Consider the following 11,797-nt stretch of genomic DNA (forward strand, 5'->3'; position numbering starts at 1 on the left):
ACCGCGGCCCACAGCCGAGCCCGGCAGCAGCGCCGCGCGCAAGCGGAGCATGCGTAGTACTCGGGGTCTGCTGCGCTGGGGGAGAGCTGCCCGGGAAGGGGTGAGTGGGGGGCTGCCCGCGGAGCCCGGGGTAGTGGTCACGTTGCTCCTTTCTCAGCAGCCGTAGGCAGCCCTTTCCATCCAATATCAACTTTGAAGCCCTCCCTCCCCTTCATTAGGTCTGCCTTCCTCATCCCCCACTGAAACTCACACTCCCACCCTAGGGCTTTCCTCTTATTTTGCACTAGGTCACGTGGCCCCGAGTTTCCCAAACCCGATGCTTTGGATTGGTTGCATCACTTTTCCTTTTAATTAAAATTGCTCCTGTCTTGACCTAAGCACCTAGCACAGCTGGAGCCAAAGATAAAGGCCCGAGCCCCCCCGGAAATGTTCCTCAAGTATAATCCTAGAATTTCAACAGCCCAAAGCACCCCTTAGCATTTCATCAAACAGCCAGGCTTGCTTCTCAGAGCAGCAACTTTTGGGGTTTGATTCATGTTCACACCTCCCTTCCTCCAACATGGGAAAACAAAGGCAAAGACCCCACAGTCTGTGCACAAAAATGATACATTTATTGAAAGAGTATTTTTTCTTAATACAAAAGAAAGCTCTGTACATAGGACTGTGACCATGTCCACTATTCCTGGGTCAGCATCCCAGGGAAGTAGAAACCACTAACATACACACCCCACATTCACACACACACATTCACTCAGGCACACACACACACACCCCAGAGCCACCAAGGAAGGGAAACACCAAGGGTCGCTGCACATATAAATGCCACCTCATCCCTGACGCACACATGTTCTCCCAAGGCCACGCTCACACGACACACATTATAAGCACTTTGCCTGATTCACTCACTGGGTCTGTCTTTTGTGGGAAGAAGAGGAGGAATTCATCAAGGTCTCCTCCCCTGGGTGAGAGGAGGGAGTGAGTGAGTGATGGTGGAGTGAAAACAAGAGCAGAGAAAAGGGGCTGGGCAGTTACAGACCTGAGTCCCAAGCTCCCCCACTCTCTAGCCCCTGATTTGCCATGCCCCAATCTTGTAAGCCACCCATAAGCCCCCAGCTACCTCCAGGAGAAAGCCAGAAAGATGACTTCCATCTTGGCACCCCAAACTGGGGCAAGACAGCAACGGGGGTTAGAGGTTCGGAGGTTCTCAAACATGTCGGCAAATCATCCCCTTGATAACTAGGCTGTGCGTAAAAATTTCCCCCACCCCTTCACCTAATCACAGAAGCAGGCTTGTTCCTACTGAAGGCAGTCCTAAGGGGTTAATAAAACTCCACTCCACCGCTGCCCTGTTCTGAAAAAGCTCCCTCTCTGGATACAGGTGGTAAAGGTAGGCTCTGACACAGGGTAAAAGACCCTCCCCCTATGTTGGCCCACCCTCAAGGTCTACCCCAAAGCAGGTAGAGGGGGTGGGGCACGGCCCCTGTACAAATTACATAAATACTGAGGTTACACTTAGAAAAATAAAGTCATTTTCTTCAAGGCTTTTTGTCTTAATTTTAAAAAGTTACAGTAGCTGCTCACTCCCTGGGAGAGCTGCCATTTCTGGCTCCCCTATCCCCACACTCAGCCCAAGAGCTGCTCCCATTTCTTCCGCCCCCCCATTCCTGCCTTCCACCCCCTCCCAGACCCCACCCTGCTCACTGCAACTTGGGCCCCAGGCAGCTGCAGGCCTGGGGGCACACAAGGCTGCAATGCCCATGCGTGTGGCACAAATGAAGTCGGTTGCCTCTGACGCCCTCCCACCCCCATCCCCACATTTGGTCTCCCTTTTCCCTCTCCCTAGCAACAGCCCTGAAGGACAAAAAGAGGCCCAGAGCTGTGGGTCACCCTCCCCACCCCGTTGGGGCATGGCCTGAGGGCCCCTCCCCCGGTTTTCTCCTGGAAACAACCCAGGACCGGGCAATCCCAGCATCTCCCCCACACACTGGCGGGCCCCGAGCTCAAGGGGCGGCTCTGTCCCCAGAAGCCCAGCCAGCTCCAGGGAGCCCCAGGGCTCCCCAGGGAAGGGGAGCTTGGGCAGGGAGGGGAATGAGAAAAACGCCATAAAAAAAAGTTAAATATTTTAAAAATATATATTTATAGATTTGTTTTCACTTCGTCTCCTCAAATAAAAAGTTCAAAATCAACTTTAAGTAAAGCAGCTGGGAGGAGGGGGGGAAGACAGGGGGAGAGGGAACACCGGTGGTTCCCTCCAACCCAGTATCCCCCGGAGTTCCGAGGGGAGCGGCAGGGCAGGGCAGGTCACCCCAGGAATCTGCTCCGTGCACAGGCCCCACTACTCAGGAGCTGCAGGGGCCACCGGCACGGGCAAGTCTTGAGGGAAGAAGCCCCATCTCCCCAGCTGGCTCCCTGAGGGGCAGGGTTAGGGCTCTTTTGACCCAGCCTGTGGCAGACGCAGAGCTGACATGGGGTCAGCAAGGAGGCTGGGGAGAGGACCCCGACTGCTTCCTCAGGGGGACACAGTGCCTCGTCCCACAGAGACCTGTGTGTGGGAGGGGGAGCACGGTCCCATTGGGTAAGCTAATACTCATGGCAAACACGGAGCCAAGCTGGCAAGGGGAGTCTGAGGAGGCAGGACAGCCCCACCATCAACAGAGATGGGAGGTGGAGCTAGAAGGAGGGGAGGGTGAGGGAGGATGGGGTGGAGGGCAGGCTGGCCCATTTCTTTGGCTGGAGTGAGAGGGCTCAGTCCTGTGGCTGCCCACTGCTCCTCCCCGCCTCCCTCCTGCGGCCCGTCAACATGTGTGTAAAGAAAACGTGAAAAGGCAACAATAAATAAGTGGTGCCGTCCCTTGGGCCATCTGTCCAGGGCGGCAGGGCGGATCAGTCACTCTTGGTGCTGTGGGCGGCATCCAGGTTCACCACCTGTAATTCGGTGAGGTTGCTGCTGCTCCCGGCCTGCTGCCCTATCACAGCCATCTGGAGGGAAGGGGATGTGTAAGGAGGAGGTAGGGGGCTGGAACTGACCAGCCAGCTCAGGCTGCCCCCTGCTCACCTGCCTGCCTGCCCACCACACAAGCCTGACCAGGAAAATGGATAGGCCTCTCGGCTAAGGATCTTGGCTTGGACCACCCAGTAATGGAATCCCTGAGGTCAAGATAAAGAAGGGGCTGGCTGACTGGGGTGAAAGGTGCCCCCACCTACCTGGTGAAGCTGAACTGCAGAAACAGGGATCTGCACTGTCCCAGATGGCGCTGTCAGGAACACCTGTGGGACGCCACCTGCATTACAAAACCACAGGAGAAACGCAAATCACTTGCTCAAGAGAAACTTCCAGATCTTGGAGGTGTGGTGATAAATGCACAAGTGACTGGCTGAGTCTCAGATGTAAGTGCCCAAAGGTAAGTATCCAAATGTGTCTAAGTATGTATGTGGGTGTGGGTGTTCAAGTGTGCATGAGTGTCCAAGTGGACAGCCTGGGTGGAGTGTGTGTGCAAGCATCTGTATGTGTGTGTAAATGTGTAGGTATATGTGTGAGCACCTGGTTTGGGTATGTGTGAGTGTGTGCATCTGAGTTGGGGGAGGCATTTGAATGTGTGTGTGTGTGTGTGTGTGTGTGTGTGTGTGTGTATGTGTGTGTGTGTGTGTGTAAGGGAGGAAATGGCCCTCGTGTGTGTGTGTGTGTGTGTGTGTGTGTGTGTATGTGTGTGTGTGTGTGTGTGTAAGGGAGGAAATGGCCCTCCTTTTGGCAGCCCTGCCCCCCCAAACTCACCTTGCTCCTGGACCTGGCTGTGGGACACCTGCATGGTGGATGGTGCCTGAGAGAAGGCATTGAGCACGGTGAGGCTGCCATCAGCCAGGCCCGAGGTGGGTGCATACATCACTGCATGGGGGCTGGGGTACATCATGTGGCCTCCCACAGTTGTGGGCACAGATGATGTCATGATGGTGGCGGGCAACGTCACTGGCAAACACAGACACACGTCAGGGAGGTCGGCACTGGTCCATATTAACATACCGCATCCCACCCCCAGGAACTCCAGGCCTCCGGAGCCCTCTTGCCATTTCCCAGGTCAAAAGCTAGATAAAACTCATTCCTCGGTTCCCTGTCATCAACTAAGAATATCCTTATTTTTTCTTGAACACAACCACACCAACCTTTAAGTGTATCCTATCACATCGTTCTATTCCATTATCTAGCTGCTCTGTTCCAAGACCCCAAGGCCCTGGGGAAAGCAAAGATTACAATGACTGACCCAACCCAAGGAAACTCAGATACTCTTCTTTTAGAGAGCTCCCTCATCCCGTTTTTCACTTGTTCTCACTCCTCTTCCCTCTTCCTCAACATGTGGCTAACAGATTCAGCTTTTAAATAAGCACTTCTCCAATGTTAATGTGCATACAGTCACCGGGGGAACTTGTTAAAAATGTGGATTCTGATTCAGTAGGTTTGGGTGAGGCTAAAGAATCTGCATTTCTATCAAGCTCCCAGGTGATGCTGTGATACTGGTCCTCCTTCCACAGACCAAACTTCGTGTAACAAGGTTGCAAATAACTTAAAGTACTTAAAAGTACTTTTATTTTGAAAGTGTCTCGTCATTTCTGAAATGACTAGAGACACAGAGGGGAATTATGGTTACTCAAAACCTAGGACACCCTCCCACAAGGAAACAACTACTCTATAAGTCCTTCCTGGTAACTGAGCAAACAGTGTGTCTTTGGGCAAGTAACTTCTCCTTTCTGGGCCTCAGGCTTCTCACCTAAGTAAGGAATGTAGCTTCAATGATCCCTAATTTCTTCATGAAATCCACAGCCCTACTGCAGGGCAGGAGTCAAAACCCAACCATCCTCACCTGACTTTCTCATAAGGATTAGGGTAAGGGTTAACCCAAAAGCCTCAGTCTCCACATTAAGAAATTCTCTGACCTTAGTTATGGGATGGATACTGCTGGGCACCTGCTGCTAGGCCTCATGAAGGAGGCAGAGCAGGGAGGTGACACAGCTTCGAGCTATACCTGTCCCGCTGGAGGAGGTCTGCGTGAGGTCTGTGCTGCTGTCGCGAGAGGGAGACGCTTGCTGTGGGGCCTGGTGCACCTGAATGGCCTGCACTGGGACCTGCTGGGCCACTGCCCCACCTATGAGACACAGAGACTTACTCGTGCTCTGTCCTACCCAGCCACCACCTGCACCAAGCACCCTCAAACACCCCCAGGCCCAAGGTCTGGCATTCTATCCCCGACTCCCATCACTATCTTTCCTGGGAGCCAAAGAGGCCCTTCATGACCAGAATCTTGTCTCCAGGGGCTTCCACACTCTGCTCTTGCCCTTCCCTCCTCCTCCTGCCCTAGGCCTTGACTCTACCCTCTTCGGCTGACACAGGAGCAGGCACTGACCCATCAAGGACATGATCTGCCTTCCAGTCAAGGTAGGGAAGTGGTAGAATGTCTGCTGTCCTTGTGGCAATGGAGGCACAGGGCTGGGCTTGCTAGACAAGGCCAGAGCATATGGTTGAAACTTACTGACAAGGATAGTTCAAGTCCCAGTGGGGAGGGACCCAGTGCCTACCAATGGGACATAAGAGGCTTCTCTCAGGCTCTGGCCCCTGTTCACCCTCCTTCTGAGTGAGGAAAGTCATTCTCCTTGTGCCAGCCCTAAACCCACTCTTAGCATGCTCAGTTTTCCCCTTGTGACTCACCAGGCATCAGGGTGAAGCTGGTAGGCAGCTGCATGAGGCCCCCAGAGGAAACAGGGCCGCTGCCTGTACTCTTCAGCACAGTCCCGTTGGCACTGCTGACAGCGCTGGGGCTGACGCTAGCAGACACTGGTGCCAGGTAGTTGGTGATGGGAAAGGAGGGGCCGCTGCTGACTTGCATGGTGGTAGAGGTGCTGGGTGCTGTCTGGATGGTGGAGGTGGTACCCGGCAGGTTGGTGACAGTAAAGGCCGGTTTCAGTGTATCCTACACCCAGAGTAAAGATGGAGTGGTGAGCCTCTACCAGACCCTGCCCCTTCAAGAAACTGTGTGGATTGACAGCCCAGAATGGAACCAGTGTGCTTGTGTTCAAATCCCAAGTCCACCATTTACCTGCAGCCTGACTCTTAGACAAGTTATTGAGCTGCTGAGCATTTTTCTTTAGTCTTCTGTCTGTAAAAGAAGGATAATACCTACCCCATAGGTGTTGTGAAGATTAAATAGGTTAACATATGTAAAACACTTAGAATAGTGCCTGGCTCATAAAAAAAGCAGTAAGTATTTGTTGCTCTTAGACAATGATAATGTCACCTGAGGTCTGTTCCCAGCTCTGGCAATGATAACCTGTGTGGACCCTTGGAAAACCTCTTCTTTCTGAGCCTCAGTTTTCTTCTTCTGTAAACATGAGGGGGCTGGGCTACTATGTCATCCTTTAAAGGGTCCTTCCAGCTCTGAATTGCCAAGTATTTGTTGCTCTTATAATGATGACAATGATAATGTCACCTGAGGTCTGTTCCCAGCTCTGGCAATGATAACCTGTGTGGACCCTTGGAAAACCTCTTCTTTCTGAGCCTCAGTTTTCTTCTTCTGTAAACATGAGGGGGCTGGGCTACTATGTCATCCTTTAAAGGGTCCTTCCAGCTCTGAATTGCCAGGCTTCTGAGATAGGGACCGACAGTTTTTCAGGGAATTTAGCGTTTGAGAACGATCCTGGGAGTTTGGCAATGAAGCACCAAAAGAATTTATTCATTCAGCAAAATTTCATGGGAATAAATTAGCCCTACTGCTAAAAGAGTGGGGAGCCTAGAGCACTGACTCTCCCCTCAGGGAGGCTTTGTTCTTAGAAGAGGAAGGAGGAAGCCACGAGCTGAGAACCAAGCCCAGAGAACTGAGGGGGCTCCGATACTGGAGCTGGGTCAGCGCTGGATGTTTGCTAAGCAGTGGAGCTCGAAGCTGATTGGCGGAGGCGTTGCTAAGGCAAACAGTGCCGCTTCCTCCGATTGGCCAGTTAGTGAAGGGCCACCCAGAAGGTGGAGCTCCCCAGAGCAGCAAGGGAGGAAGCTCCGCCCCCTCTCCTTACCGGGAAAAGGAAGGGGGAGGCGTAACCCCGGCCGGCATCACTAGCAGCCGGGCGAATACACTCCCTAACGTGCGCAGACCCGGACATCCTGAAGAGGCAGGCGGCTGGCTAGTAAGGTAGTCTCCAGCCTAGTCAGCCAGCCTGCCTGCTGACAGTGCTGGCTTCCCAGGACCCTGGAACCCATGAGCACGCCCTTCCTACTCCCCGGCCACCCAGCCGGCCAGGAGGGCAGGGCTAAGCGACGCCCCCGCCCCCAGCAGGGAGACAGCTGGCGGGAGGAATGCAAGGGCCCTGCCAGGCAGGCGGGCTGCAGGCGGGAGGCCGGCGTGGAGCCGGAGCCGGCCTTATATGGGCACGGAGGCCGCCCGCTTATCTAGGGGGCCGGCCTCCTGTCAGGATAGAGAGGATGGACACCTGTACCCTAAGATGCGGGGCACTAACCCGGCTCCACTCCACATCAGGATAGGCACCTATCCACCTGTCCTGGGCGAGGGAGAGAGACCCCTTCCCCTATCTGCCGGTCAAGTCCCTCCCCTTCCTTCCCCTCAGACAGGGGACCCAAACACACCTTGGTCTCCCCACTGCTGTCGGACTCCGACACCTGGTAGGTGAGATCTGTTTCTTCAAAGCCCGTGGCACTCATTCTCTGGTCTGTGGTGGGGTCTGAGCGGGGTGGAGAGTCTGGCGAGTTGAGGCAGGTCTGAATCAGTGCCTTGCCAGTCTCACTGGTGATCATGGGCTGCAGTTTGCGGGTGGCAAAGGTATACACATGGCCTGTCTCACTGGCCACCAGCAACAGCACCTGTGTCCCTGTCAGCGTGGACAGCTCATAGGCCTGGGGGTAGGGGGGGAGATGGGTAGGTCAGCAAAACTTTTAATCTCTACCTTCCTTGGGTAGTGGGAAAGAGAGGGAAGTACACAGTGATCTCAAGCCCCCACTCCCATAATTACCTTCCTCTCCAGTGACTCTATAGGGGTCTTATCTGAAGGATATCTGAAGGTGAGCTGAAGAGTAGAAAAACCCCATGCTTCTCTTTTGAGGAACAGCCTCACTGACCTGCAGATACCCCAAGCAAATAGCCACAGCTCCCGGTGACAGAACATATAACACCTCAGCAGACACGGAGGGGCCCAGGTAGCTGCTCCTCACTACAGCTTGGTGCCCAGAGCCTCACGAAGAGATGGCTCCCACTACCTCCTCACCGTCACAGGGACCAGGCTGAAGTCGCTACTACACTGGAAGTCACATAGATATTAGGGATAAGGGGCCACCTAAGCTCTAAAATGTCCCATGTTTCTTCCCAGAAACTGCACAGGCACTAACCTGTTGCCATTTTGTCCTGCTCTATAATACTCTGCTCCCCCTTTTCTCTTTCTTTGTCTTGATTCAACAGTGTCTGGAGTGAGGGGAGATGGCAGCTAGATTAGCAGCTACTACCCTGCCATAAACCCAGGAAGGGGACCTTCACAGACCTTCAAGGATGGCCCCATAGGTAGCATCCTCACTCCCAACAAAGTTCCACAACCCACTGGAAGCAGCCTTGGTTTCTATATGGGATAAATATAAACACCGGCCAATGTTCCCAGAGTTCTAGCTTCTTGTTTCCCAGTTCCTCTGCTTTCATCCCTTCCCACATCTTCTATACCCCAAGACAACTCCTTTCCTCATCCTTTTCACTGAATAATCAGCTAGAAGAGGAGGCATTTCTAGGTACCTCTGCAAACCTTCTCCCCAAACTCCGTGCACAGATTTTTCCCTAGGGCTGGAAATCCCACTTGTTCCAAGGGCAAATGGTTCTGAAGCCTGTCCTGCAGGGAGTGTGCCGGCTTCCAGTGGATGCACGGAAGACACATGGCCATGCTCCCTTACCTGGGGCTCTTGAGCCCCATTCGGTCATCAGCCCTGCCCATCCTTCCAGCCAGCACTACTCTAGTGATGCCCACCTTCCTCCCACACATGTTCGCTCATTGTTGTTATGCAGCTCCAACCGCCTCACCCCCATACCTTCTCTTCTCCCTGCTTTTCCGGCGCCTTCCCCCCAACACCAGAGCGCACTGGACCTACTGACCCCCAGGTCTCATTAACCACCTCCCGGGCAGCCCCGCAGCCTCCCATTACCACTCCTCACTCCTCCGCTCTACGAGGGCCCCGTTCCTCTCTGGCGCCCGTCACTCCCACCTCGGCGCCTTTCCTCTCTTTTCCGGACGTTCCCGGCATCTCCCCTCTCCCCAATTTCCCTGGCGGCCCCTCCCCTTTCACCCTCCTGGGGCAACAGCCATCCCCTCCCACACACCTCCTGCGGACTCGCCGCCTCTCACCTCCGCCTCGGCTCTGCCTCCTTCCCGGGCTCCCATTGCGCGTCCCCACCCTCCCGGTCTCCCGTGGCCGGCCAGCCTCCCGGCCCGGTACCTTCTTCATGATGCCCGTCTTCCTCTTGCTGAAGGTCGTGTAGCGCCGCAGCTTGTTGTCGATGAACTCCATCTTGATCTTCACGCGGCCCCGAGTCTTCTTACCCGGCTTGGCCCCGCTCACTGCGCCGCTCACCGGCCCGTAGCCCCCTGTGGCCGCCGCCGCCGCCTCGGGCCCACCGACCACCACGCCGAGCTCCATCTCGCTCAGGCTCCGCTTCAGGCCGCGCCGCTCCGCGCCCAGCTCCTCCTCCTCGCCCGACTCCGAGTCACCCTCGCTGCCGCTGTAGAGGGCCCCCGCGGTGGGCGCCGGGGTGGTTGTCGCTGCTGCTGCAGCCTCCCGCTCAAGGCGGCCCGGGCCGAGCCCCGCGCCGTTCCCGGGGACCCGGCCCCCGTTAGCCCCGCGAGTCCCGCCGCCGCCTCCACCGCCTGGCCGCCCCGTCGGGGTCCGGTTCAGGCTGCCCCCCAGGGCCGAGCCCCGGCCCAGCGCCGCCGCGGCCCCAGCTTGGCTCGGTAACATGGCGCTCAAAGTAGGAGGGCGGACGGGCAGTCAGCGAGGAATCGGAGCCGCCGCCGCCGCCATCGGCTTCCCGGCTCAACCCGGCGCTCCCGCTGCTGCTTAGTGCCGCTATCGCTGCCGCCGCTGCGAACCCGGGGCCCCTGCACGCCCGGGCTGACCTGGGCCCTCACTTTCCTGCCCCTGTGGCCCGGGTTGCCCCAGGCCGCGCGGAGCGCCCCCTGTCCGTACGCTAGGGCGGCGCGCCCGGCGGCCGTCAGCGTCCCCCGGGGGGCAGGGGCTGCTGGCCGAGGCCGAGACTGCGGGTGGAGGGGGCCGGGACCACGCGCTGGTGGCGAGGGATCCCCCGACCCTTCCCCCCATATAAAGAGATACAATGTTTCCTTTTATGGCGAGGCCGCTCCTTATATGGTGAGCCCCTGCACCCCCGCCCCATTGGTCCGCGGTTCCAGCACCTCCGCTCCCCATTGGCCCACAGGGAGCGCTTATTTGCATAGACATACCGAACTCGCTGCTGTCATCACGCGTCAGACGGCAACTCCGAAAAGGGAGGAGCCGACGCCTCTTAAAGGAACAGGAGAGGAGGTACGACTCCGCCCACTGACCAGGGAATGGTGGAGAGAATTGGGAAGAACCTGCGGTAGAGGAAGCCTGGAAGAGCACTGGAGCGCAGTCTTGCGGAGGAGAGGAAGCGGTACTGGGAACCCGGTGCTGGAAGGGCTGGAAGCTAACACTGGGATAGTCCCTGAGTGGATTGTGCGGATTGCAGTAAATGATATGCAGCCCAAATTCCCAGGGACTGCAGGGATTAGAGCATTTCCCCACGCCTTCCCGAGGGAGTCAACGTTACTGGCGGAGCAAAGGGGGCTTGTGTCCCCGCTGTCTACACTCTTCGCCCTGCGGCCTCTCGGCTCCACCGCTTCCCCTCCCCCCCCACCACTTCCTTTCCCTTTCCCTCTCTTTTCAAGGCGACGACACTTTCCCACCAGGCCGGCTCCCCGGTCCTCATTCATCATTCTCTATACTGGTTTTTGGGGGGGGGCGGGGATCTTTGGCAGACGTACATCTGGAAAAGACTGGGGGAGACAGTCGGCCTCCCGGTCCCCAATGGGGGCAGGGAGGAGAGATGATGATCTGTAAAGACTTCCAGCTGCGGCCTGGGCTGGGGGAGGGGATGGTCGCGGGGATAAAGCCCACCCCTCAACCAGTGCAAAGGCCTGGGAAAAAGTATAGCCGGACAGAAAGTTTAAGCAAGCAAGCAAGCAAGTGCATGCGTCACACACACACACACACACACACACACACGCACGCACGCACGCCCTTCTCTTGAAAGCCAAGAAAAGCCCATAGGAGGAAAAAAAAGAGTGGAGTGCTGCAAAACCCAGGTTCAGAGTCTGGGTCTGGTTCTTAGCTCCAAGGCAGTGAAAATAGCTTGAGCTTTACTATTACAGAAATTATTAAAATCTGGAAGCTGCCTCTTCCTAGCCCTGTGCCTGGAAACAAGTTTTTGACCTCTCCAAACTCCACATTACTCATTGTCGGTACGAGGTCCTTAAAAAGATTAGATGAGATATAGATTAAACTGCAGTGGTGGTCTAAGTAAGTGGTTAGGGAGTTAATCACCTTGTCCCTAGGATAAACAGCCTCTTGTGTTTAAGGGGATGGCATAGGGTGATGATTCCTGCCTTAAAAATTGTTATGAAGATTAAATAAAGCAGTCAGTTGTGAATAAAGTGGTAGTGATAGTGAAATCAATTTAGTATACTGCAACCAGCATTTAAATTAATCAAGTAATGGGTCTCACAAAAAAAGAGACGAGTA

The 11,797-nt window shown here is 55.5% G+C and overlaps 1 protein-coding gene across 2 annotated transcripts; it reads right to left on the reverse strand.

Annotated features, from left to right (window-relative positions):
- Nucleotides 1–1,747: 1,747 nt before the first annotated feature.
- SRF (serum response factor) lies at nt 1,748–10,302 on the reverse strand. Of its 2 annotated transcripts, XM_007107563.4 has the most exons (8): nt 9,461–10,302; nt 8,524–8,598; nt 7,619–7,885; nt 5,696–5,957; nt 5,016–5,135; nt 3,773–3,964; nt 3,205–3,281; nt 1,748–2,979 (listed from the first exon to the last, which is right to left on the reverse strand). In XM_007107563.4, exons 1-8 carry the CDS (start codon nt 9,977–9,979, stop codon nt 2,884–2,886), a joined length of 1,608 nt encoding a protein of 535 aa, XP_007107625.1. In that variant the 5' UTR covers nt 9,980–10,302; the 3' UTR covers nt 1,748–2,883. The 2 variants fall into 2 exon arrangements, with proteins under 2 accessions (XP_007107625.1, XP_007107626.1); XM_007107564.4 differs by lacking the exon at nt 8,524–8,598 and having other exon boundaries at nt 1,754–2,979; nt 9,461–10,296.
- Between the last annotated feature and the right edge of the window lie 1,495 nt (nt 10,303–11,797).

This window comes from Physeter macrocephalus, chromosome 18 (genome assembly GCF_002837175.3).
Source record: "Physeter macrocephalus isolate SW-GA chromosome 18, ASM283717v5, whole genome shotgun sequence".
Taxonomy (NCBI): domain Eukaryota; kingdom Metazoa; phylum Chordata; class Mammalia; order Artiodactyla; family Physeteridae; genus Physeter; species Physeter macrocephalus.